The following is a 24,404-nucleotide window of genomic DNA, read 5'->3' on the forward strand; positions in this document are numbered from 1 at the left end:
CTGTGTTTAATTTTTGGGTCTGGTATCTGTCCCCTGGGCAGACCGGGGCTAGGAATACCACAGAACTAGAATTAATCAGCCCCTCCCCCCCTATTAAGGGAGTGTCAGTTGTGAGATCTACTGCCTCAATATTCAATGCTATTTAACTGGCCAGGAACAGGCTCCTGGCTGGTTAAATAGTGCTAAGTCGACTAAACGCTAATATTCAATGCAAGACGGCCGCTGCATAATAGATTTTAGTAGCTACCGGCTAGTCCTCAATCTGCAAAATTAAAAGCATTAGCCACCTATGTTTAGTGGACAAATCGTGCTGCTTAAATAGCCGATCTATGTTTGGCTGCTAGTAACTAAACTGGCCAACACTTAGGGCTCCTTTTACGAAGGTGTGTTAGCGGTTTAATGAGAGTAATAACGTGCGTTAAACTGCCAGCCGCGCTAGTCGCTACCGCCTCCTCTTGAGCAGGCGGTAGTTTTTTGGCTAGCGCGGGGATTAAAAGTCACGCACGCTAAAGCCGCTAACGTGGCTTCGTAAAAGGAGCCTTTAATATCGATTTAGCTAAGTTTCTAGCAGCCAAAAGTAGACTGGGTATTCATGATATTAATAATTTATACCCTGCTTAAAACTGTGGGATAAAACGGGCTATAAATATTTTAAATAAATAAATTCAGTGCTGCTTATTGGACACTGCCACAGTGCCGGACTTGGTACCAACTGTGGGAGTCTGCATGGCTAACTCCTGTGGTCTAAATATCAGGCTCCTGGTAGCGAGATTTAGGATTATAATTTAAGGCTTATGATGGTGTAGAGGGCAGGATTAATTCTTTGAGGGCCCCTAGGCACCCAAATACATTGAGCCCCCCTGCTCCTGCTCCCTGCGGGGGGCCTGTTGCTGTTGCTGCAGGGGGGGGCCCGTTGCCGCAGGGGGGGCCCGTTGCTGTTGCTGCGGGGGGGGCCTATTGCCATTGCTGCGGGGGGGGGGCATTGCCGTTTTAAAAAATAGCAAGGTGAGTTGTCCTCCTTCAGTGGGCCCCCTTCACAGTTTCGGGCCCTAGGCATGTGCTTACTGGGCCTATTGATTAATCCGGCCCTGATGGTGTAACCCAGTGGAGGTCCAGGGCAATCCCTATAAATTTCCCTAAAGACCTAAGGAAAAAACTTTAAATTTCATCCTCCATTTTAAGAAAAGCTAGTGAAATCTCATTTTCGTGTTACTTTTTTTCAGCAACATGCGCGTATTAAGGGCCTGTTTACTAAGTGCAGGAAATTTTTGCACTTGCCACAAGTTAAATTCAAAACTTAGCACCATATATAAAATTGTATGTGTGTTGTGGGGGGTGGGGGGTGATCATTTACATGTTGAATAAATGAAGAAAACCTGATTTTGTAAATTTCACAGTAATATAGTGTGTGCTCAGAAGCCCAGAGACAGAGATTTGAATATACCCTCTTCTACCATTTCAAGCCACAAATGTAATCATCACATGCATCAATTTAACTTTTTCCTTGTTTCTTTTTTTTTGCAATTTCAATAAATTTTGTGAAATAATTTAACTTTGTAATTAGGGATCCCAGCATGGATCATGTTTTGATAGTCTGCTTCAGGGAACCCAACTCATATCCATATCCAAAACTCCAGTTTCTGTTGTATATGCTGTGAAAAAAAGGAAATACTGATAAACATTTTCAAAATGCCCATCACACCGTTATTCAATAAGGGGCTCATAATCGAAAGAGAAAAACGTCCAAAAAACGGCTTAAGTCGGCACTTGGACGAACACTGTCAAAATACGTCCAACTGCCGATAATAAAAATGGGTTTTGGATGTATTTCTAAATGACCTAGGCCTTCATAGTGCCGTTGAATGACCATAGCTAAATGGGGTGTTTCAGGAGGAGTGTCGAAGGTGGGAGTTGGGCGGGACGTGGGCTGGCTTAGACTTAGTCGTACTGCATGTAGTTATACAGCACAGGATCGACGGAACTTGGATGTTGTGACTTAGATCATTTAAAACATGGTCTAAGTCACAAAAACCCACCTAAAGGGACCAGATAAGCACTACAAACACATAATACACACATTACCCCAGTGATCATCGACCCCCTCAACCCAATAAAAATCGTAATCACACCTTTAAAATTCAGCCTCCAGACCATCATCACCCGGCAGCCTGGCATAGGAAAGCCTAGTTGACCTGCACAGAGGCGTCTTAAGCCGTCTTGGGGTGGGTTAGGGACCCATGGAGAGGAGGCCCCATAAGCCCCTATAATCACTGCATTGATACTGAAACATGTGCACTCCCCTATACACCCCCAAAACCCTTTTGTACAGGCATATAAGTGGCTCCTTCAGCCATAAGGGCTATTAGGGTGGTAGATAAGTGGGTCTAGGGAATTCTGGAGGTGGTTTGGGGGGCTCACCGTGATCTATAAGAGAGCAGTAGAGAGATGATGACATGGCACCCTTTTTGTGAAGTTCACAGCAGTGCCCTATAAGGTACCCCACTATTTAGGTGCCATGTCTGGGTGTTCAGTCCATCACTTTGCAGACACCTCCCACATCCAACAGGGCTTGTTCTAGGTGTTTTTGACTTGGATTAAAAGTTGGATGAAAATGTGGTATAAAGATGGACAATTTAGTGACTTGGACGATCAGATCGACAGGACATATACTTAGACGATTTTCGAAATGAAAAAAAAAGTGAACATATTTTTCAAAAATGTGTCCTAAGCTGTTTTTTTACTTTGGATGACTTGCTACTTGGACGAAAACGGACTTAGATGTTCCTTTCGATTATGCCCCTCCATACCTTCAGGAAGAGACACTGAGAGAACCTGTTGTGAATATCTCTTGTTGAAACTTTCACAACTGACAACCTCCCCCCCACAAAGGCTTTTAAAAGACTCTGACACAATATGATTGGAGCATTCAAAAAGTTTTTAAAGAGACAGGCTACATGTTGCAGGACATGACAAAATGCCTTTTTGTTTTAAAAAAACACCATAAAAATCTGCCTGGCACTGTCCTCATGTTTCAGATTACTGGAGATTTTGTCAAAGCTCCCTCCAGCCCATCCTAAACCAACTTGCCATACATGGGACAAAGCCCGTGCAAGTCTGCCATCATTTACTATGTTACTATGATTTGAACTAGGCTTCCTTGGTTGTCAGCCTGGTAGAAGTCTCAACAAATAAAAGACATTTATGTTACAATTAGTAAAATAATAAATATATACATGTTTTTTTTTTTATTCCCCTAGGATTTTGTCAGGCTGGTAAGGACTTACGACTTTTGTCTATCTCCAGTGATCAGATTGAAATACCGTCAGGCTTTCTGCTTGTTGGCGCTAAGTCACCTAACCTGCCTGATCATCTCTTAGTGTGTGCTGTGGACAAAAGATTTTTGCCTGATGATAATGGACACAATGCTCTCTTAGGTAAGTGAAAGCTATTGTATCTCCAAGCTGCTGAGCAGTTCATAAAGAGATTAAATCAAAACATTTCCTGTTATCTTTGAATAAGGCAGTGTGGTTGTCATCATAAAGCCAGATTTTCCATAGGTAGGAAAAGGGATGTCCAATTGTGGATTACAGAGTTTCCTGAGTATTTTACAGCAGGCTAATTGTGTGTGGAACCTTTGTATGTGTGAACTGCTTTGTGTTAAACCTTTTTTGAGAGAGATGGCCTCTCTCCTGCCTTGTGGTTCCATTGGGACAGCTCCCAGATGAACCGAAGGTGGCCTGAAGAACTTAATTGGGGATTCCAGCATGCCCTGATGACATTGGCAGGGAGGCGGAGTTAATACTAGTAACTGAAACCTAGTTGCAATTACAGGATGACTCAGTAATAAGAGACATTCTGCCAGCCAATTATAAAATACTACATCTATGCAGAAAGAAAATAAGAGGAGGAGGGGTAGCAATCATCTATAAGAACTTTTTTGAAGTCACCATAACCAATGAGTATCTCTCAGAATCACTGGAAATCATAGCATGCAAAATAAAAGACACATTAATCCGCGCCATCTGCTACTGCCCACCAAGGAAATGGATAGAAGCCAATGACCATTTCAACGCCTACCTAATCAATCTAATGCTGCAAGATGCTTCTAGTCGCAGGAGACCTGAACATTCACTTAGATAAAACAGAAGACAGACATCTTAGAGTTTTTCTCTTTCCTGGATGACATAGGCCCTCTTTCACTAAGGTGCGCTAAGCGTTTTAGCGCGCGTTTAGCATGCTCTAAATAAACGTGTGTGTTAACCGCTAACGTGCTCATAGGATAACATGCATGCATTAGTGTTTAGTGCACACTAATATTTATCGCTTGCTAAAAATCATAGCGCACATTAATAAAAGATCTAAAAATAGATCTAGAGATCCTATCCTTCCAAAAAAACTCACAATAAAGGTCACTGACTAGACTTTATAATAAGCAATAGAAAAAGTAAAAAAACAACCTAAAGATAATAGTAAAAAAAAAAAACTGGACACCTATACCCTCTCTTTTAGTAAGGTGCGCTAACCGATTAGCGCGCACAAACTGATTTAGCGTGCACTAATCAATTTAGCACACGCTAAACGCTAACGTGTCCATAGAATATAATGGACACGTTAGCGTTTAGCGCACGCTAAATCAGTTTGCACGCGCGAATCGGTTAGCACACCTTAGTAAAAGAGGGGGAATAGTATGGTCAGACCACTTCCTAGCATATTTTACCATTTACTGACAACAGCAGCAAAATAAGAAAACAAAAGACAACAGACTTACCAAAGAAACAAGAGGCAAAATTGACAATATCATATTCTTGCAAAAAATGGATGGAAAACTTCACAAGCAAGAAAATACCCTAGCCATCAACAAATGAATGAGAACATCGAAGAAGTACTACATGAAATAAACCCTAAAAGAGTGAAAAAAATTGTACATAGAAGAAACTCCCCCTGGTTCACAGAAGAATTACTATCCCTGAGATGAGGATGCAGGGCCCTAGAAAGGAAATGGAATAAGCAGCAAATGGAAGACAAAGGGCTCGTTTTACTAAGCTGCGTTAGCGTTTTTAGCACACGCAGCATTTTAGCGTGTGCTAAACCCGCGCTACATGGCTAGAACTAATGCCAGCTCAATGCTGGCGTTAGTGTCTAGTGCGCGCAGCAATTTAGCGTGTGCTATTCCGCGCGTTAATGCCCTAACGCGGCTTAGTAAAAGGAGCCCAAAATCACAAGGAGAAAAAAGATCAACCACAACAAAACTAGCCAAGCATAAGTATTATTCCGAACAAATCAGAAAAGGAAAACCAGATTTGAAATAACGACCAGTATGTGTTGTAAGAGTGCGATCTGCCTGCCATTGCACTTGGTGTGCAACGGAAGGTAGAAAGATAGGACTAGGGTTAAGAGTATTTGCTGCGGAGAGCAAAGGGGCAGTGAACAGTGGCAGAGAGCGATACAAACAGGAGGACTGAGACGCTAGCAGCAAAAGCGGAGAAGCAGGAGAAGAAGGGGGTGGGAGACTGCAGGAGCAGGCAACATGGGAGAAATAAACAATATATCCAACTACAAAGTGTACAAACTAATGAGTCTAAAAATAAAACTAATAAGAATACTTACAAAATGATGCAATGTGATCACAGAAGAGCAGGTACCTTCGTAGCAATAACTCAGGTGTGGCCAGATACCACAGAAACAGCATAACCACCAGTCAAAGCTGGTTCAACAGTCACACCATAACAGTGATAGTTTGATATAGCAGAGGAAATGTCAGGCGTGGCCCAAGACCACAAGAAATAAAGAAAAGAATTTAACCAGCAAACGAATCAGTGTCTGTACCAAAAAAGAAAATTAAGGAGTGTAAAAAGAAGGCATATAACGGAAGTGTTAGTGGGTGACAACACATATATACATCAACTACGCCCTGAACTAGAGGCTGACTACACAACCCGCCAACCATTCTGACTCCTATCCTATGCTGACTCCTATCCTAACCTATGGACTGACTACCACCCGCCAGTCAGAAATATATATATATATCCTAATTCCTAAACAATTCCTAAGCTATGGACTGACTACCACCCGCCAGTCATAAACATATATACATATCCTAATTCCTAAACTATTCCTAAGCTATGGACTGACTACCACCCGCCAGTCATAAACATATATACATATCCTAATTCCTAAACTATTCCTAAGCTATGGACTGACTACCACCCGCCAGTCATAAACATATATACATATCCTAATTCCTAAACTATTCCTAAGCTATGGACTGACTACCACTGGTCAGTCCGACTAACTACCCAACGCGCTAGTCTATACAGGACCCGTAGGACAGCTAAGGATGGTAGCCCGGTCCTGGGCGAATTGACGTGAACTCCTGCTCAAGGGTCCGGGATCCAAAGTTGACGCCACAGGGCCTATGTAACGACAAACAAACAGGATTAGTAAGAAAAGAGAAAGCAGTGTTTAAGGCAGACCACATTCCATTGCTGGCTTTAAACTAGAAAAAGAAAGAAAAAACTGCATAAAAGGGGAAGTAAAATAACACAGCAAATCTGCAAGAAAATAAGGAAGTTTAGGTAGAGACACTGCATAAGTACAAGCAGGCAACCCAGAAACACACTTTTGGCCAAAAGTAATGGAGAGGCAATCTGACAAGCAGAGTATAGGCCTTCAATCCAGTGAGGTCTCTAAAGCGGCATGTTCCCTTTATTTCAACGTCGGGGTTCACCACTGAGGTAGATAGGCCGCTGTCCAGGCCTACCTCGGTAATGAGACCTCGAACGCTATATACTGGTTTCAGTAAGTATATATTTATTTATTCAATCAATAACAGCTTACAGGAATAAATCATTTAGTATATAGCGTAATAGAAAGTAGCTCAGAAGGTGACCTCTAGGCCTAGAGGTCCTCTGATGTCTGTTCTGCCCTCTCCTTTCTAAAGGCCTGGTTTTTATACATTTCTTAGTGGCCAACACCACGTTGGTTTACATCACATGATACATCCTTATTGGTTATTTACTTATGCATTACTGCCTAACTACATTCATTTATTGGCTATTCTCATCTACGTCATGTTATATGTCCTACTCTGTTTTCCGTAAAACCTACCTTTTCCCCGAAATGCCTGTTTCCCCACCATATTAGTATTTCCGAGCACAAGCCCCCCTCCCAACTTTAAACATCTCTGATACTTTCTATTAGATGATATTTTTTCTTCTGAGAATTCTGTCTTCTGACCACGGTCTGTTTATCTCTTTATGGTATCTGGCTGGGTGGGCCTTGGTGTGAAACCACAGCTAGCCCACAGCCTCAGGACCTGTTGCTTTTTCTCTAGTTTTAGTAGCTAATTGAACTCATAAAACAGCGTATTTCTCCATCTTTGCATGCTCTTCAGTTAATGGTGAAATATCTTTCCATAGTTAATCTACTGTTTCTATCATCTGCAGAGATAGATAAGGTAGATGTCAGTTGCAGGGGGGTGAGGGCAGTTTTTTCTGTAAAGAGAAAAGTGATCTTTGTCTTAATCCCATCCCCCTTCACCTGGCTAATGTCAGGACTTACCGGGACGTATCCAGAGCTTCCATGCTTTATTCTCTCTCAGGCAACCATCAATGCAAGCAACAGCTCCAATAGGCAAGTAGATTGCTGTTTGTGCATGCCACAATGTGGTGAGAGGCTTTGCGGAATATATCCCCTACAGCCCTTCTAGAGTTCTTAGATCTTCCTCACAAGCGTCCCTTTATGTTCCCTCTTTGAAAGTCATAGGTACTCGCCGTGACCTTATTTTTTCGGTTACAGCCCCTACCATTTGGAACTCCCTTCCTCTTCATTTAAGACTTGAACAAGATTTGAATAAATTCAAAAACAGTTTAAAGTGTTTTCTTTTCAAAGAAGCCTTTAACTAAAAGTTTATTTTTCGGTTCATTCCCAATTTTATCGTTTTGTATTATACTCTGAGTATATACCCCTTTTTTTTTTTTTTTTTTCTTTCTCTGTAATTTTCAAGATTGTAAATCCTTTTCTCTTAGATTTTCAAGATTGTAAATCCTTTTCTCACATTATCCTTATGTTTTAACCCAACCTGATTAACTCATCTTGTTTTTTTTATTTTTTTGTTGTATTTTTTCTTTTCCCTCCTTTCCTACTGTTCCATGTGTTTGTTACCCCAGTTCGTTTTTTAATTTTTTAATTAATAATTTTTATTTACGATGTATTTGTAATTTTAATATATCCAATTTTATGTCTTTGTAAAACGCTTTGTATTCTGAAAAGCGTTCAATCAAATATTTTAATAAACTTGAAACTTAATAAACTTGAAACTTGATATCATAGATGTGTATTTGTCAGAATAGCTCATGCAGTTTTTCACATGGATGCAGTCTCCGCTACTTGACATTTCCATGTGGAAATCATGCTTGGGTCTTCTAAAATAACCACCTTACTCTGCAGGGCAGTTTACTTGTTGGCCAGTTGTTTAAGCACCTTATTCTAACTTACCCCCTCCTTTACTAACGCATAGCGCGGGTTTTTCGCGCCGGCAGCGGCGGTAACTGCTCCGACGCTCATAGAATTCCTAAAATCCCCTGCTATGTGTTAGTAAAGGAGGGGATTAGTTGAACCTAGCTGTTTGCATACTTTTCCACTCAAGGATACCTATTGTTGAATTCTTTTGGTGAATAAGTAGCTAGATAAAAAGGAGATATTTTGATTATTATTCAGTGAGGGTTATTCTCCTCTTATCAGGGTTCTAATTGTGCTTTGAGTACAAATTATGCTAATATACAGGGCATTCTAGGCAATTCGCAAACTTTTTCTTAGCACTGCGTATGTACTTTGTGGTCTCTAATTATGCAGACTTTTGTGAATTAAGGGGGTGCTAGCTGATTTAGCACACGTTAAATATTAGCGCAAGCTAAATGCTAATGCGTCCATAGAATATAATGGGTGTGTTAGCATTTAGCGCACGCTAATATGTAGCGTGCGCTAAATCGGCTAGCGCGCCTTAGTAAAAGACCCCCTGAGTGAATGTAAATAGAGGTATAATCTGACTAACTCAGTTTTCACGACTTGTTCTGAGTTTAGTAGTGCGGTACAAGTACTGCCCATGCAGATAATTTCTTCTGACGTGAAAACAAACTTAACACCCTCTGCCAGTACAAACCTTGTGGCTGTCGCGCTTATTGTTCCCGCGGTCGCGCTGCTTGTTATATGCTTAGCTTGAAATTCAGCGCAGTTACTGCGGGAAGGCAACACGTGGGACTCCTTTTACAAAGGTGCGCTAGCGTTTTTAGCGCACGGACCGGATTAGCGCACGCTAGCCGAAAAACTACTGCGGTAGCGGCTAGAGCGAGCGCTAAAACCGCTAGCACAGCCTTTGTAAAAGGAGCCCATGGTGTGCTAGCTCAGCATTCAACATGATTCCTCCTGCTCTCTGTGCCGTGGTTTCGGTCGTGATAACGATGGAAAGATTTATCTTGCTTTCTGCTTGAGTTTTATTGTCACCAGACGGACGACGTGCAGATGCCTGATTTAACACTAGGTCCTGTGCAGACTGTGAGGTTGCCTTGACCTTCTGTGTCATGATGATCTGCACTAACCTATCCAGCAGGACACGTGATTGAACAGTCTTGTTATTTCAGTATCGTTTTGCATCAAGGTATCCTTAGTGAAAAGTCCTGGTACTATAGAAACCAGTCAGACTGCAGGATGAATCAGTGTATAAGCTAAAGTCTGTTGAGATTCAGGGGATCTGAATGCAAACCTGCCACTTTTCATAAAAGCTTCTTTGCGATTTTTCTTGTATGTTCTCAGGCGTTAAAAACTAACGCCAGCTCAATGGTGGCGATAGCGTCTAGCATGCACGGCATTGCAGTGCGCGCTAAAATCGCTACCGCAGCTTAGTAAAAGGAGCCCTAAAACACATATATTTGAATATGTACAACCACAAAAGAAAAATGTCATAAAAACCTATTCTTACCTATCTTAAATATCACTGCTAAAAAATAACTTACATCATGTAAAAGTTTACACTTATAACAATCTAAAATAGCTTTCACAGTATTAAGCTATAAAAGGGTCCTTATACAAAGGCGCGCTAACCGATTTAGCGCGTACTAAATGCTAAGGCTCCCATTATGTTCTGTGGGTGCCTTTACATTTAGTGTGCGCTAATCTTTAGCCTTAGTAAAAGGACCCTAAAAAGCCTTAACAAATAAAACGGTTTTTAGTTGCTTTTAAAAAGACATTTTACATAAGAACATAAGAACTGCCATCTCCAGATCAGACCTTCGGTCCATCAAGTCCGGCGATCCGCACACACGGAGGCCCAGCCAGGTGTACACCTGGCGCAATTTTAGTCACCCATATCCCTCTATGCCTCTCATAAGGAGATGTGCATCTAGTTTGCTTTTAAATCCTAGAACGGTGGATTCCGCAATAACCTCCTCTGGGAGAGCATTCCAGGTGTCCACCACTCGTTGCGTGAAGAAGAACTTCCTGATATTTGTCCTGGACTTGTTCCCCCCTTAGCTTCAATCCATGTCCTCTTGTCCGTGTCACATTGGACATTGTAAATAATTTTTTTTTCTGCTCTACTTTGTCGATTCCTTTCAGTATTTTGAAAGTCTCGATTATATCTCTTCGCAGTCTCCTTTTCTCAAGGGAGAACAATCCCAGTCTCTTAAGTCGTTCCTCATATTCCAAGTTCTCTATACCTTTTATTAGTTTCGTTGCTCGTCTCTGCATCCTCTCCAGCAGTTTTATATCCTTCTTTAGGTTGGGAGACCAGTGTTGGACACAGTATTCCAAGTGTGGTCTGACCATTGCCCTATAGAGTGGCATTATAACTTATCCAGGTAGTATCCTCCCATGCACACACATCTTCGCCTTGTATACTGTGCCACCTCCCTTGGGTTTTTGCAATCCAGTAAGTTTAACCTATCAATTTTAGCATTTACCAAACAGGCAGGATGACAACTAGACTACAGAAACACAACTTAACATTTTAAAGGTACATCCCTCTCCTCCTTTGATTCCTTAAAGATTATAATGATAGAAACCCACAATACCCTCCCTACTCCCTCCCTTATTGCATTACAATGGGGATATTTTAAGAAGTTTCAGGATGTGTGGAAACCATTGACCAAGTATTGTAAAGATTAATTTGAATTTGTTTCCCTTATATTTATCAACTTAAGGTATAGGGAGGGGGGGGGAAGTTTATTATTATATGTTTTATATGATAATGGAATATATGGGAGGGAGGGATGGGAAAGGGGAAGGGATAAGAATTTATGAAATATATCAATGATTGTTTGTAAGTGATGTATTTATTGTTAATATGAATGAATATATTTAACACTTAATGTATTTTTGAAAATGAATAAAGAATTAATAAAAAAAAACATTTTAAAGGATTTTATCAAATAAAGTTTTCCTTTTGATCACCAGAGTCAAAGTATTTTTCAACATGCCAAACTTATTTCCCTGGGGAGTGCTGGGAGTTGTGCAGTTACAGCAGTGATCTGGCTCGGACTTCTGTAGGCAGAACTAAATTAATTTGTGCTAGAAGGCGCTCAGGCATGACATAAGCATTTAGGTAAATTGATTTATGTAAACATTGCTGTTGGTAAAGCGGAGGATATTAAGGGCTCCTTTTACAAAGGTGCGCTAAGCGTTTTAGCGCGTGTTTAGCGCGCGCTGAATCAATGCGTGCGCTAACTGCTAATGCGTCCATAGGATAACATGCACACGTTAGCGTTTAGCGCGCGGTAATATTTATCGCGTGCTAAAAATCATGGCGCACCTTTGTAAAAGAGGGGTAAGTGGAGCACATGTGGGTCTCCTCCTCCTTTTCTCAGACTGTAAGAAATAAACCGAATCTATATTTGAATCAAACATTTTTTCAAGGAAGAATAGTTATCAGTTACCTATGCTTTAAGAACCTGTGAAATCTCTTATTTCTTTCTTCAGGTTTCTCTGGTAATTGTATTGGCTGTGGAGAGAAAGGCTTTCGTTACTTCACAGAGTTTTCCAATCATATTAACCTTAAATTAACTACCCAGCCCAAGAAACAAAAGCACTTGAAATATTATCTGGTGCGGAATACCCAGGGAGCACTTATGAAAGGCTCTTTAATCTGCTGGAAAGGCACAGGTAAGAGAATATGCTTTCATGTCACGCACATAGTAAAGGGACAACTCTATAAAGGACACCAAATGTTAGGTGCCAAGATGTAGCACACTAAGGGCCGGATTCTACAAACAGTGCCGGTATCAGCGGCCACCTAAAAGATGGCCGCTGATCGTGTGTCAATCACACAACAGTGCCGTTTGTAGAATCGTGGCTACTCAAACATAGATAACTCCTAAAAATAGGCTAATGCTAGATTAAGTCTATCTCTATAGAAGATTTTATTAGAGACTATGGCTCTCAAGTGCCCACAGCTATTCGCCGTTAGAACTAGTCTTGGCTAATAGCCTATATGTGGGCTATCATCGGTTCAACTGTCTCTTTTTTAACTTTTAATTTTTAAATTTTATTTGCCTGTATGGACTCATCTTAAAATAACGTTTATGTGACTTATGTGTCTTTAAATATATAAATATACTTTTGTCCCTTTTATAGGACTTTATTTATAAGGTTTTGTACTTAGCTCGGGTGTAGTTCTCTACCCGGCCTTCCAGAAGTAAATAAAGTCCTATAAAAGGGGCGAATGTATATTTATATATTTAAAGACACATAAGTCACATAAACGATATTTTAAGATGAGTCCATAGAGGCAAATTAAATTTAAAAATTAAAAGTTAAAAAAGAGCCAGTTGGACCGATGATAGCCCACATATAGGCTATTAGCCAAGACTGGTTCTAAAGGCGGATAGCTGTGGGCACTTGAGATCCGTGGAGGGGCATAATCAAAAGGAACGTCTAAGTCCGTTTGCGTCCATCTCGCAAGTTGTCCAAAGTAAAAAAGAGCCTAAAACACATTTTCAAAAGATACGTCCAACCTTTTTTACTTTTGAAAATCGTCTACGCCCTGCCGATCTGATCGTCCAAGCCGCTAAATCGTCCATCTTTATACCACATTTCCGTCCAACTTTCCGTCCAAGTCCAAAACGCCTAGAACAAGCCCTGTTGGAGGTGGGAGGGGTCTGCAAAGTGATGGACTGAACACCCAGACATGCCACCTAAATAGTGGGGTACCTTACAGGGCACTGCTGTGAACTTTACAAAAAGGGTGCCATGGCTTCTCCTCACTACAGCTCCCTTATAGGTGATGGTGAGCCCCCCAAACCACCTCCAGAATCCCCTAGACCCACTTATCTACGACCCCAATAGCCCTTATGGCTGCAGGAGCCACTTATATGCCAGTCAAAAAATGTTTTGGGGGTGTATAGGGCAGTGCACATGTTTAAGTATCAATGCAGTGATTGCAGGGGCTTATGGGCATGGGTCCTCCTCTCTATGGGTCCCTAACCCACCCCTAAGACGACTTAAGCTGCCTCTGGGCTGGACGACTAGGCTTTCCTATGCCAGGCGGCCAGGTGATGATGGTCTGGAGGCTGAAATTTAAAGTTGTGAATAAAATTTTTATGGTGTGGGGGGGGTCTATGTTATGTATTTGCAGTGCTTATCTGGTGAGTTTAGGTGGTTTTTTGTGACTTAAACCATGTTTTACATGGTCTAAATCACAACGTCCAAGTTCCGTCGATCCTGGGCTGTATAACTTTCGGTTATACATGCTATAAAACTAAGTCTAAGCCAGCCCACAACCCCCCAACTCCCGCCCTCGATATGCCTCCCGAAACGCCCCGTTTAGCTTTGGACATTAAGCAGCCTAGGTCATTTACAAATATGTCCAAAACCCGGTTTTATTTTCGGCGCTTGGACGTTTTTGAGAAATGTTCGTCCAAGTGCCGACTTAGGCTGGTTTTTTAACGTTTTTCTCTTTCGATTATGAGCCCCATAGTCTCTAATAAAATCTTCTATAGAGATAGACTTAATCTAGCATTAGCCTATTTTTAGGAGTTATTAATTTGTTACACAAGAACAACGGATTGATTATACTCAAACATAGATGCCAGAAATGTAAGCCAGGGTTTGTGAGGCACCTATGTTTGACATGCATCGCGTCTACAGCAGCTCTCGAGGACGTTTCCAGCATTAGCCACGCCTACCTTAGGCACTGGCTTTGTAAGCACCTCTAGGAACCTACATTTTTTGTTTTAAACAATTTTAAGGAAAATTTTAAATGGTTTTGTTGCTTAAGTTAGGTGCCGGTAAGGCAATATTCTATGCTACTTATCCCGGGCAAGTAGTAGCTCCCCTCATGTCTGTCTCAATAGCACACTATGGAATTTTCCTCTGGGAACTTGTCTAAACCTTTTTTAAAACCAACTATGTTAACCACTGTTACCATGTTCTTCAGCAATTCATTACAGAGCTTAACTCTTCTCTGAGTGAAAAAATATTTCCTTCTTTTGGTTTTAAAAGTATTTCCCTGTAACTTTGAGTGTCCCCCTACTTTTTGTAGTGTAATTTTTGATGAAGTAAAAAATTGATTCACTTATACCCGTTCTACACCATTCAGGATTTTGTAAACTTCGATCATATCTCCCCTCAGCCACCTCTTTTCCAAGCTGAAGAGCCCTAACCTCTTTAGTCTTTCCTTATATGAGAGGAGTTCCATCCCATTTATCATCTTAGTTGCTCTTTTGTAATTTCGCTACATCTTTTTTGAGATAAAGTGACCAGAAATGAATGCAATACTCAAGGTGAGTTCACGCCATGGAGTGATACAGAGGCATTATAATATTCTTACCCTCTGTTTTACTAAGGTGCGCTAAGCGTTTTAGCACACATTAAATCTACATGCATGCTAAACGCTAACGCGTCCATAGCACACCTTAGTAAAAGGAGCCCATAGTCTTATCTACCAAATTCCTAGCATCTTGTTTGATTTTTTGGCCCCTGACTCAGATTGGGCAGAAGGTTTTAGGCTATTTCATGGACAGATTGCAAACGTATTCATTTTTCCCTTATAGGGAATGAGAATTTTTGGAATAGATTTAAAATTAAAGAAAAGATCTTTACTAGGAAATTGAATCAAATAGATCCTAACGATTTGCAATCTTTTAGTTCTAAAAATTTCTAAAGATTTCTTTTCATTAACACTGGAGGAACAATCTCAGGTGTGGGAACATATCCTTAAAAAAACTATTCTTGAGCAAATAGACTGTTCTAAATTCAGAAATAGTAAATGGTTCATTGTGTTCTGAATTCATTGATTATTCCCTATATTCTGGGGCATATACTGAGATCATTGCAAGACAATAGACTGGTTTTGACAGCAGTTCATAGAACTAGATAGAATTTACTCTACATAAGGCTTTCTTTTATTTTGCACTTCTTTGCAATCAGCTTTGCATTATATTCAAATATATTCGGTCAAATTATATTCGGTGAACTTTAATGCCTTTAAGACATTGTTATAAATTTATTTTTTTTTCAATTAACTTTCAGAATTGATTCTTTTCCAATTGACCATATTCATTAATTGAGAGGTTAGCAGGTACTCCAGACACATCAGGACACAGTTGTTTGTATGTTTTTCTTACTCTTGGTATGACTGTGAATTTTAGGACTTTCCTATTATATTATGGCATTCTTTTCCTTTGTCTTTTTATTGTTATGTAAAAAAACGCTGAGAACTGTTTGGCAGGATATCAAATTTTAATAAACATAAATCTTTTCCTTGGGCGCTAATTTCCAAGTTGGACCCTAGCATCTGACAACTATGATTTGGATTATTCTTCCCAATGTGCATTTGTCCACATTAAATTTCATCTGCCATTTGTATGCCCAGTCTTCTAATTTCCTAAGGTCAGCCTACAATTTTCACAGTCCACATGTGTTTTAACAACTTTGAACAGTTTAGTGTCATCTTTAAATTTAATCACCTCATTCACTGGAGAAGCATGACTCAACATGGCCTTGTTTCTACACAAAAGTGGAAGTAAGGAAGAAGTTGGGAATTACAGGCCAATAAGTCTGACTTCTGTAATAGCCAAATTAATGGAAATGGTGAAATTTCTGGAATCCGGTGGATTACAGGACCAGCAGCAAAATGGATTCACAAGAGGTAGGTCTTATCAGACAAATCTGCACAATTTCTTTGACTGGGTGACCAGAGAATTGGATAAAGGAAGTGCGCTAGATGTGGTGTATTTAGATTTTAGCAGTCTTTGACAGTGTTCCACACAGGCGTCTAATAAATAAACTGAGTGCCCTCGGAATGGGCCCCAAAGTGACGGGCTGGGTCAGGAACTGGTTGCATGAAATATAGAGGGTAGTGGTCAATAGAGTTTGCTCTGAGGAATGCGATGTTACCAGTGGTGTGCCTCAAGCTTCTGTTCTTGGACCTGTACTTTTTAACATTTTTATAAGCGATATTGCTGAATTGCTGTCAGATAAGATTTGCCTTTTTTTCAGATGATACCAAAATCTGCAATAGAGTAGACACCCCGGATGGCGTGAATATCATGAAGAAAGACCTAGCAAAGCTTGAAGAATAGTCTGAAATGTGGCAGCTAAAATCTAATGCTAAGAAATCCAAGGTCATGCTTTTGGGCTGCAAAATCCTGAAGGAACGGTACAGTTTAGGGGGTGAAGAACTTATGTGCACGACAGAAGAGCGGGACTTGGATGTGATTGTATGTGATCTTAAGGTGGCCAAATAGGTTGAAAAGATGACAGTGAAAGCTAGAAGGATGCTAGGGTACACAGGAAGAGGTATGACCAGTAGGAAAAAGGAGGTATTGATGCCCCTATATAAGACTCTAGTGAGGCCTCATTTATAATACTTTGTATAATTCTGGAGACCATACCTTCAAAAAGATATAAAAAAAAGATGGAGTTGGTCTAGAGCAGGGGTCTGCAACCTTTAAGACATAAAGAGCCACTTGGACCCGTTTTCGAAAAGAAAAAAAAACTTGGAGCCGCAAAACCATTTTAAAACAAATCTAACACTGCATATATTGTTTCTTATCTTAATGCTATATACAGGATCATGCAGTTAGCAGTCAATCTGAAGAAAAAAAGGACTTTTTCACTTAACAATGTAAAATATATTTTTGCACATTAATAGCTAATTAAAATATTTAATTTAGCTGGTTAATGGGATTTTTGCTCCTGAACCTCAGTGCACAGTGTCTGCACATCAGGGCTGTAAGACGTCACCTTCATTTTCACACAGGCTTGCAAGCTGTCATCTGTGAGGCGTGATCGATGTTTGTTTTTAATATGGTTCATGTTGGAGAAGACCTGCTCACATACATATGTGGAGCCGAAGATCGACAGCACTCCAAATGCATACTTTTTCATGTTTATATAAGTGTTGGGGATGGCATTCCATGTTTCGAATACAAGTTTGTCCAGTTTGGGAAGGTTTTCAATATCAGTCCATTTATGATTCTGAGCCATAATGGCCTTCTGATGGGCAACATCCTCAAGAGTAGCGGTCAAGCATTACCTGCAACCTTTGTGAAAATTGTTCAGCGTTTCTGCCGCAATACCACTGTACTGCTAAAAATCACAGATCACCACCATTACTGGGTCAATAAGCACCTCCTCTTCATGTCCCCTCTGTATCTCTATCCTTATTCAGTAGGTCCTGCTTACCCTTTCTCTTCTTTGTGTCACTATCTCCATTTTCAGCTTTCCCCCCCTTTTCCTTTGTTACTGCACCCTGTAGCTAGAATCTTTCCACCCTCCCTCCACTCCGGCCCAGCCCAGTATGAAATATTTCCTTTTGTTTCCCTCCTCTCTCTCTTTCTCTCTCGCTTCTCCTCCCTCACCCACGAGTCCTGCATCTGGCCCTCTCCCTTCTACCTGCACCTGGCAACATCCCCCTGCTCCGCGGCTCTCTTCAGCAATTCGTCAGCAGCGGTGATCAAGACAAGCTGCCGACATCGAGGCCTTCCCTCTACGAGACTCGCCCCCCCCCCCCCCCCGAAATGACAAAAACAGCCTAATGCCCGGCGTTGGCGTCTTTGACGTCGGGGAGAGGAAGGCTGATAGGCCTGGTAGATCGGGACAGCAACACGAGTCTATCACGGAGCCCGGGATGGGCTCTGTGATCGACTCACGTTGCCTTCCTGAACTACCGGTTGATCGCAATAGACGTGTTGGGCACCCCTGACTTAGAGCCATAGCGCACGAGAGAGACTCCCACGGGGATGAAAACAGCCTACCTAAATTCTGGCGATGCAGGCATGCAGCTTACAAGTCCGGCATCGTGGCGGGAAATAGCCATGCTGAACAATGAGCTCAGCACGTACACAGATGAAAGCCTTGCTTGCTGATTGGTCCGGCGGCACGGCGGGGCCGCCGGACCAATCAGCAAGCAAGGCTTTCATCTGTGTACGTGCTGAGCTCACTGCTCAGCATGGCTATTTCCCGCCGCGACGCCGGACTTGTAAGCTGCATGCCTGCATCGCCAGAATTTAGGTAGGCTGTTTTCATCCCCGTGGGCCAGGGGGCGTCCCCGTGCAGACCTCTATCACACGTCATCCTCCGCGCCTCCCATTCTTCAGGAGCGCGCCGCAGCCACTGAAAGACTCCGGCCCGCGTGACACACTACCGGAGCCGCGGCAAAGGTGAAAAAGAGCCGCATGTGGCTCTGGAGCCGCGGGTTGCCGACCCCCGGTCTAGAGGAAAGCTATTAAAATGGTGCGTGGTCTTCATTATAAGGCATATGGGGACAGACTTAAAGATCACACTATGGGCTCCTTTTACTAAGGTGCGCTAGCGTTTTAGCGCACGCTAAAGATTAGCGCACGCTAACCACGCACTAAATGAAAAATACTGATGCAAACTCTATGGAGGCTTTAGCGTTTAGCGTGCGGCATTGTAGCGTGCACTAAGCGCGCGCTAAAATCGCTAATGCACCTTAGTAAAAGGAGCCCTATGTATACTTTGGAGGAAAGGCAGGAAAGTGTAGATATGATAGAGATATTTAAATACCTACGTGGCTTAAATGTGCATGAGTCGAGTCTCTTTCATTTGAAAGGAAGCTCTGGAATGAGAGGGCATAGGATGAAGTTAAGAGGCTCAGGAGTAATCTAAGGAAATATTTTTTTATAGAAAAGATGGTAGATGCGTGGAACGGTCTCTTGGAAGAGGTGGTAGAGACTGAGACTGTGTCTGAATTCAAGAAAGCGTGGGATAGGCATGGTTACTACAGATGGCCTTTATCTGCCATCATATTTCTATGTTTCTATATACGTAAGTATGGATTAATGAGAGAAAGCCAACATGGATTTAGTCAAGGGAAATCTTGCCTCACCAATCTACTGCATTCTTTTGAAGGGGTGAATGAACATGTGGGTAAAGGTGAACCGGTTGATATTGTGCATTTGGATTTTCAAAAAGCATTTGACATAGTACCTCATGAAAGACTTCTGAGGAAATTAGAAAATCATGGGATAAGAGATAATGTCCTATTATGGATCAAGAACTGGTTGAAAGACAGAATACAGAGTAGGCTTAAATGGTCAATATTCTCAATGGAGAAGGGTAAATTGTGGGGTTCCCCAGTGCTGGGACTGCTGCTTTTTAACATTTATCAATGATCTAGAGATGGGAATAACTAGTGAGATAATTACATTTGCTGATGACACAAAGTTGTTCAAAGTGGTTAAATCACAACAGGATTGTGAAAATTGCAAGCGGACCATGTGAGACTGGAAGACTAGGCATCAAAATAACAGATGATGTTTAATGTGAGCAAGTGCAAAGTGATGCATGTGGGAAAGAGGAACCCGAACTATAGGTATGTGATGCTGGTTTCTATGTTATGAGTAACTGCCCAGGAAAAGGATCTAGGTATCATTGTTGAGGATACGTTGAAACCCTCAGCTTAATGGGCAGCGGCTAAGAAAGTAAATAGAATGTTAGGAATTATCAGGAAAGAAATGGAAAACAAAGATGAAAATATTATAATGCCCTTGTATTGCCACAACTTGAATACTATGTGCAGTTCTGGTCGCAGTATCTCAAAAAAGATATAGTGGAATTAGAAAAGGTACAGAGAAGGACGATGAAAATGATAAAAGGTTTGGTACAACTTTCCTATGAGGAGAGGTTAAAGCAGCTAGGGCTCTTCAGCTTGAAGTCGCTCATGGGGTGATATGATAGAGGTCTATAAAATACTGAGTGGAATGGAAAGGGTAGATGTGAATCGTTTGTTCATTCTTCCCAAATATTCTAGGACTAGGGAGCATGCAATAAAACTTCCAAGTAGTAGATTTAAAACAAATTGGAGTAAATATTTCTTCACACAACATGTAATTAAACTCTGAAATTTTTTGCCGGAGAATGTGGTGAAATCAGTTAGCTTAGCAGGGTTTAAGAAAGGCTGGAATAAATTCCTAAAAGAGAAGTTCATAGGCCATTATTGAGATGGCTTGTGAAAATCCACTGCTTATTCCTAGGATAAGAAGCATAAAATCTCTTTTACTACTTGGGATCTAGCTAGATACTCAGGACCTGGGTTGGCCACTTTTGGAAACAGGATACTGGGATTGATGGACCCTCGGTCTGTCCCAGTATGACAGTTCTTATGTTCTATTCCATGTAGTCCTGAAAGGTCATTTAAAAACTCAAGAATGATTATAAGAACCTAAGAATTACTGCTGCTAGGTCAGACCAGTAGTCTATCATGCCCAGCAGTCCGCTCACGCGGCGGCCCTCTGGTCAAAGCAGCATTTGAACTCAAAAACCTGGTTGTGTCAGGTCCCTAATACTTACCCCCTCTTCTACGAAACTCCACTAGCAGTTTTTAGCGCAGAGAGCTGCGCTGAATGGCCCTCTTCTCCCGATGTTCATTGAGTTCCTATGAGCGTCGGGAGCAGCGCGGGCCATTCTGCGTGGCTTTCCACGCTAGAAACTGCTAGTGTATTTTCGTGGAAGAGGGTGTTAGTTATGTTCTATAATGGGTTAAAAAAATATTTTTGCTATTTGTAATAAACATTTTAACAATATACAAATTTTCCCATTGCAATCCTTTTCTTTTTTTAACATATATTCTTTGTGCTGCCTCCCCTTTGCTTTTTTTTTATGATATCACGAGCAAGACATGCTTCACAATTTAGCACCTGAAAATGTAAGATATTTTGTTTTAAACCAGTAAATTAAATTATGACCATACAGGAAAAATGTATGCATGCACACCTATTTTCTTTTATTCTTCACTAAAGACTTTCTTTCTTTTATGACTTGTATCACAACATATTCTCTCTTTTTCTTTGCTAAAAATCTTTCTCTGTGACTTTTATCCCTACGTTGGGTGTGTTGCTGAAAGATAACATTGTGCATTTTGTTTTCCTAAAGAGATCAGAACTCAGCAAACAACATCAAACTCCTGTCCCAATATACAGTTTCAGTCCCCCGAAATCTCAGATCCTATGGCTGCAAGGACAAGTGAACCTATTCAAGGAGCAAACTCAGGCTTTCTAATTGCCATTCAACAGACAGGTAAGTTCTTGGGATACTGGCATACAATATCAGCTGTAAAGAGAGTTGGTTTTCTTGTTTCGCTTTAGCAAGGTAACAGGTTTTTTTTTTAATTTTATAGGAGTGAGGTGTGCCCCATTCATTTGTAGCAAGAGTTCTGGTAGCCATATTGTTTTTTTCTGAAGAAGGAACGTTTGTCGTCTTGAAAGTCATGTACAGTGGTGCCTCGCATAACGAACGCCTCGCACAACGAACGCTGCACACAACGAACTTCATGTCTTGATTCACACAACGAACTTCGTTTCACACAACGAACTTCACACAACGAACTTCGTTTCACACAACGAAGTCGCCCGAGCTGCCGATGTATTGCATCCTTCCGCGCAGGCACTGCAGGCAGTCGTTAGTCACTGCGCTTAACTGCCCTCTCTCACTGTATACAGTCGTCCTTTTAAGATAAACTCAATATTTTTTATATATCATGGCTTCTAAAAAAAGCAGGAAGGTGATTTCTGTTGAAATGAAACGGGAAATAATTAGAAGGAGTGAATGTGGGGTAAAACAGTGTGACCTCGTCAAAGAGTTTGGCCTCAGCAAGACCACCATTTTCACCATTTTGACAAATTTATCTTTTTTTATGTCATCTTAGTATATTTTATGCTGCAGAACGAATTATTTTTTTTAACATGTATTGTTATGGGAAAACGCGTTTCACATAACGAACTTTTCGCATAACAAACTTGCTCCTGGAACGAATTAAGTTCGTTGTGTGAGGCACCACTGTACTTTGTTAGTCCAACAAAATATATCACAACCTAGAAAAGTTTCTGGTTTCTTCTGGACCATTGTGGCTACTAGAACTGTGCACTAGAAGTGAGTCAAATTATTTTAGTTATCCTTCACCTATAGACCACTTAAGTGTAAATGCTATTTTTATGTAAATGTTTTCTGTTATAGAATTGTCCTTTATCTGCAAGCTAAGTGCCTGCATATAAATACCCCTTGTGTATATAAACGTCCAGAAAACTAGCACTTGCATATATAAATGTACATCTAAATGCAAAAGTGCCAGCAGGATGCCAAAGCTCTGTCTGTGCCTAATTTATAATGCCTTGCCTGCTAGAGAAACGCTGAGGAGACTGTGAAGATCTTCCAAGTTTAAAACTTTAGCAAAAATTAACATGCCCTGAAGCAGTTTGTAATATCACATGCAAATGAAACTTGCATGTCGGCGGCGTTTAGTAATGGCTGGTCTAAAATTGCTGATTTGCTTGACCAGAGCTACAGATAAGTTACAATTTTATTATGTATATAAATTGGAAATTTAAGGAGAAACAACCCATAAAAATTGATAAAAAATTCAATATACCAGAACCTATGAGGAAGCATAGCATATGTAAAACTATATACCGTATTTTCACTCATATACCGCGCACCCATGTAAAATGCGCACACGGGTATAGCGCGCAGGGAACATAAATTTATGTAATAAAATTTTAATATAGCACGCACACGCGTTTACCGCGCATGCTAAAACCTCTTCCCGCCTACTCCGAACCGACATCCTCCCCCCCCGCTCGCGTCACCTCCCCTCCCCCGCAATCCTAAATCCTCCCCAGCACCGCAAAGACAACTCTTACCCGATTGGGCACCGGCACCAGCACCAATGCACAGGATGTGCCAGTGCCAGTGCCCGAAGATCCTCCCTCTTTGGGCTGAGCTGGGCTGGGCGGTGCGAGAGAGATCCTCATTCTTCCTGTGCCGGGCTGGACTAGGCTTTGAGCATTTGCGCATGCTCAAAGCCTTCTGGTCTCGCTCTCTCCGAGATTATCTCGGAGAGAGCGAGACCAGAAGGCTTTGAGCATGCGCAAATGCTCAAAGCCTAGTCCAGCCCGGCACAGGAAGAAGGAGGATCTCTCTCGCACCGCCTAGCCCAGCCCAGCCCAGCCCAACCCAACGAGGGAAGATCTTCAGGCACTGGCACTGGCACATCCTGTGCATTGGTGCTGGTGCCGGTGCCGGTGCCCAATCGGCAAAGAGTTGTCTTTGCGGTGCTGGGGGGGGGGGTGTAGGATCACGGGGGAGGGGGGTGACGTGAGCGGGGGGGGAGGATGCCGGTTCACAGGGGGAATGCCGGATCAGAATGAAAAAAAAAAAGTTGTACAACGTGCTCACGCGTATAACGCGCTTGGTTATGCACGGTTTGTAAAATCGTGTATAACGCGCGCATTATATGCGTGAAAATACGGTAATATTTGTGTTTGCTACACAATAGAGTGCCGCTTCTGACGGTTCTTGGTGTAAAGAGACAAGTTTGTACTTTATTAAGCATGATAGTTTAATAAGTTATTTGTCTTCATAATAATCCATGAGAACTATCCTGACTGTTTTTTGCTGTTTGATTGTTATGGTCATTACTGTATAGACAAGTCTAATTTACCTAAACCAGTTTATTTGATGCCAGGCAGTCCCCGGATTAAGAACAAGTTACATTTTTAAAGCTGTTCTTAAGTCGGATTTGTATGTAACTCAGAACTTGTAGAATTTAAGATTCTTGCTGCTTACCTCTGCTCCCAGCTGCCAAAAGGGCCAACTGTCCCAACCAGGGTTCCCTCTAAGGTACATCATGCACAACCACACACTGTTTTTAATGTAGCCATGCATCATTCCTGAATCTGCTGTAGGAGAAGTGTAGGAGTCTATGCCACTGAAAATACTGCTCAGTGAAATCAAATGAAGCCCTGGTTCAATTCAGAAGTTTTAATTAACAAGAAATCTATTTTGTGGCAAGAATGGATTTATAAAGGAATAGTTACATTTAAAGACATTTTGAGTTCTCAGAGTTCATTAATGTTATTTCATGAGTTGATAGAACATTTTTCCTTCCCTTCTCA

General features: G+C 41.4%; 1 protein-coding gene across 1 annotated transcript in view; it reads left to right on the forward strand.

Annotated features, from left to right (window-relative positions):
- Positions 1–24,404, forward strand: part of GREB1 (growth regulating estrogen receptor binding 1) — a 336,727-nt gene that overhangs the window by 120,585 nt on the left and 191,738 nt on the right. Inside the window, exons 4-6 of the mRNA XM_033939035.1 lie at positions 3,258–3,434; positions 11,971–12,153; positions 21,388–21,531. Coding sequence (XP_033794926.1) covers positions 3,258–3,434; positions 11,971–12,153; positions 21,388–21,531 — 504 coding nt within the window. The remainder of the gene's footprint in view (positions 1–3,257; positions 3,435–11,970; positions 12,154–21,387; positions 21,532–24,404) is intronic.

Source organism: Geotrypetes seraphini, chromosome 3 (genome assembly GCF_902459505.1).
Source record: "Geotrypetes seraphini chromosome 3, aGeoSer1.1, whole genome shotgun sequence".
Taxonomy (NCBI): Eukaryota; Metazoa; Chordata; class Amphibia; order Gymnophiona; family Dermophiidae; genus Geotrypetes; species Geotrypetes seraphini.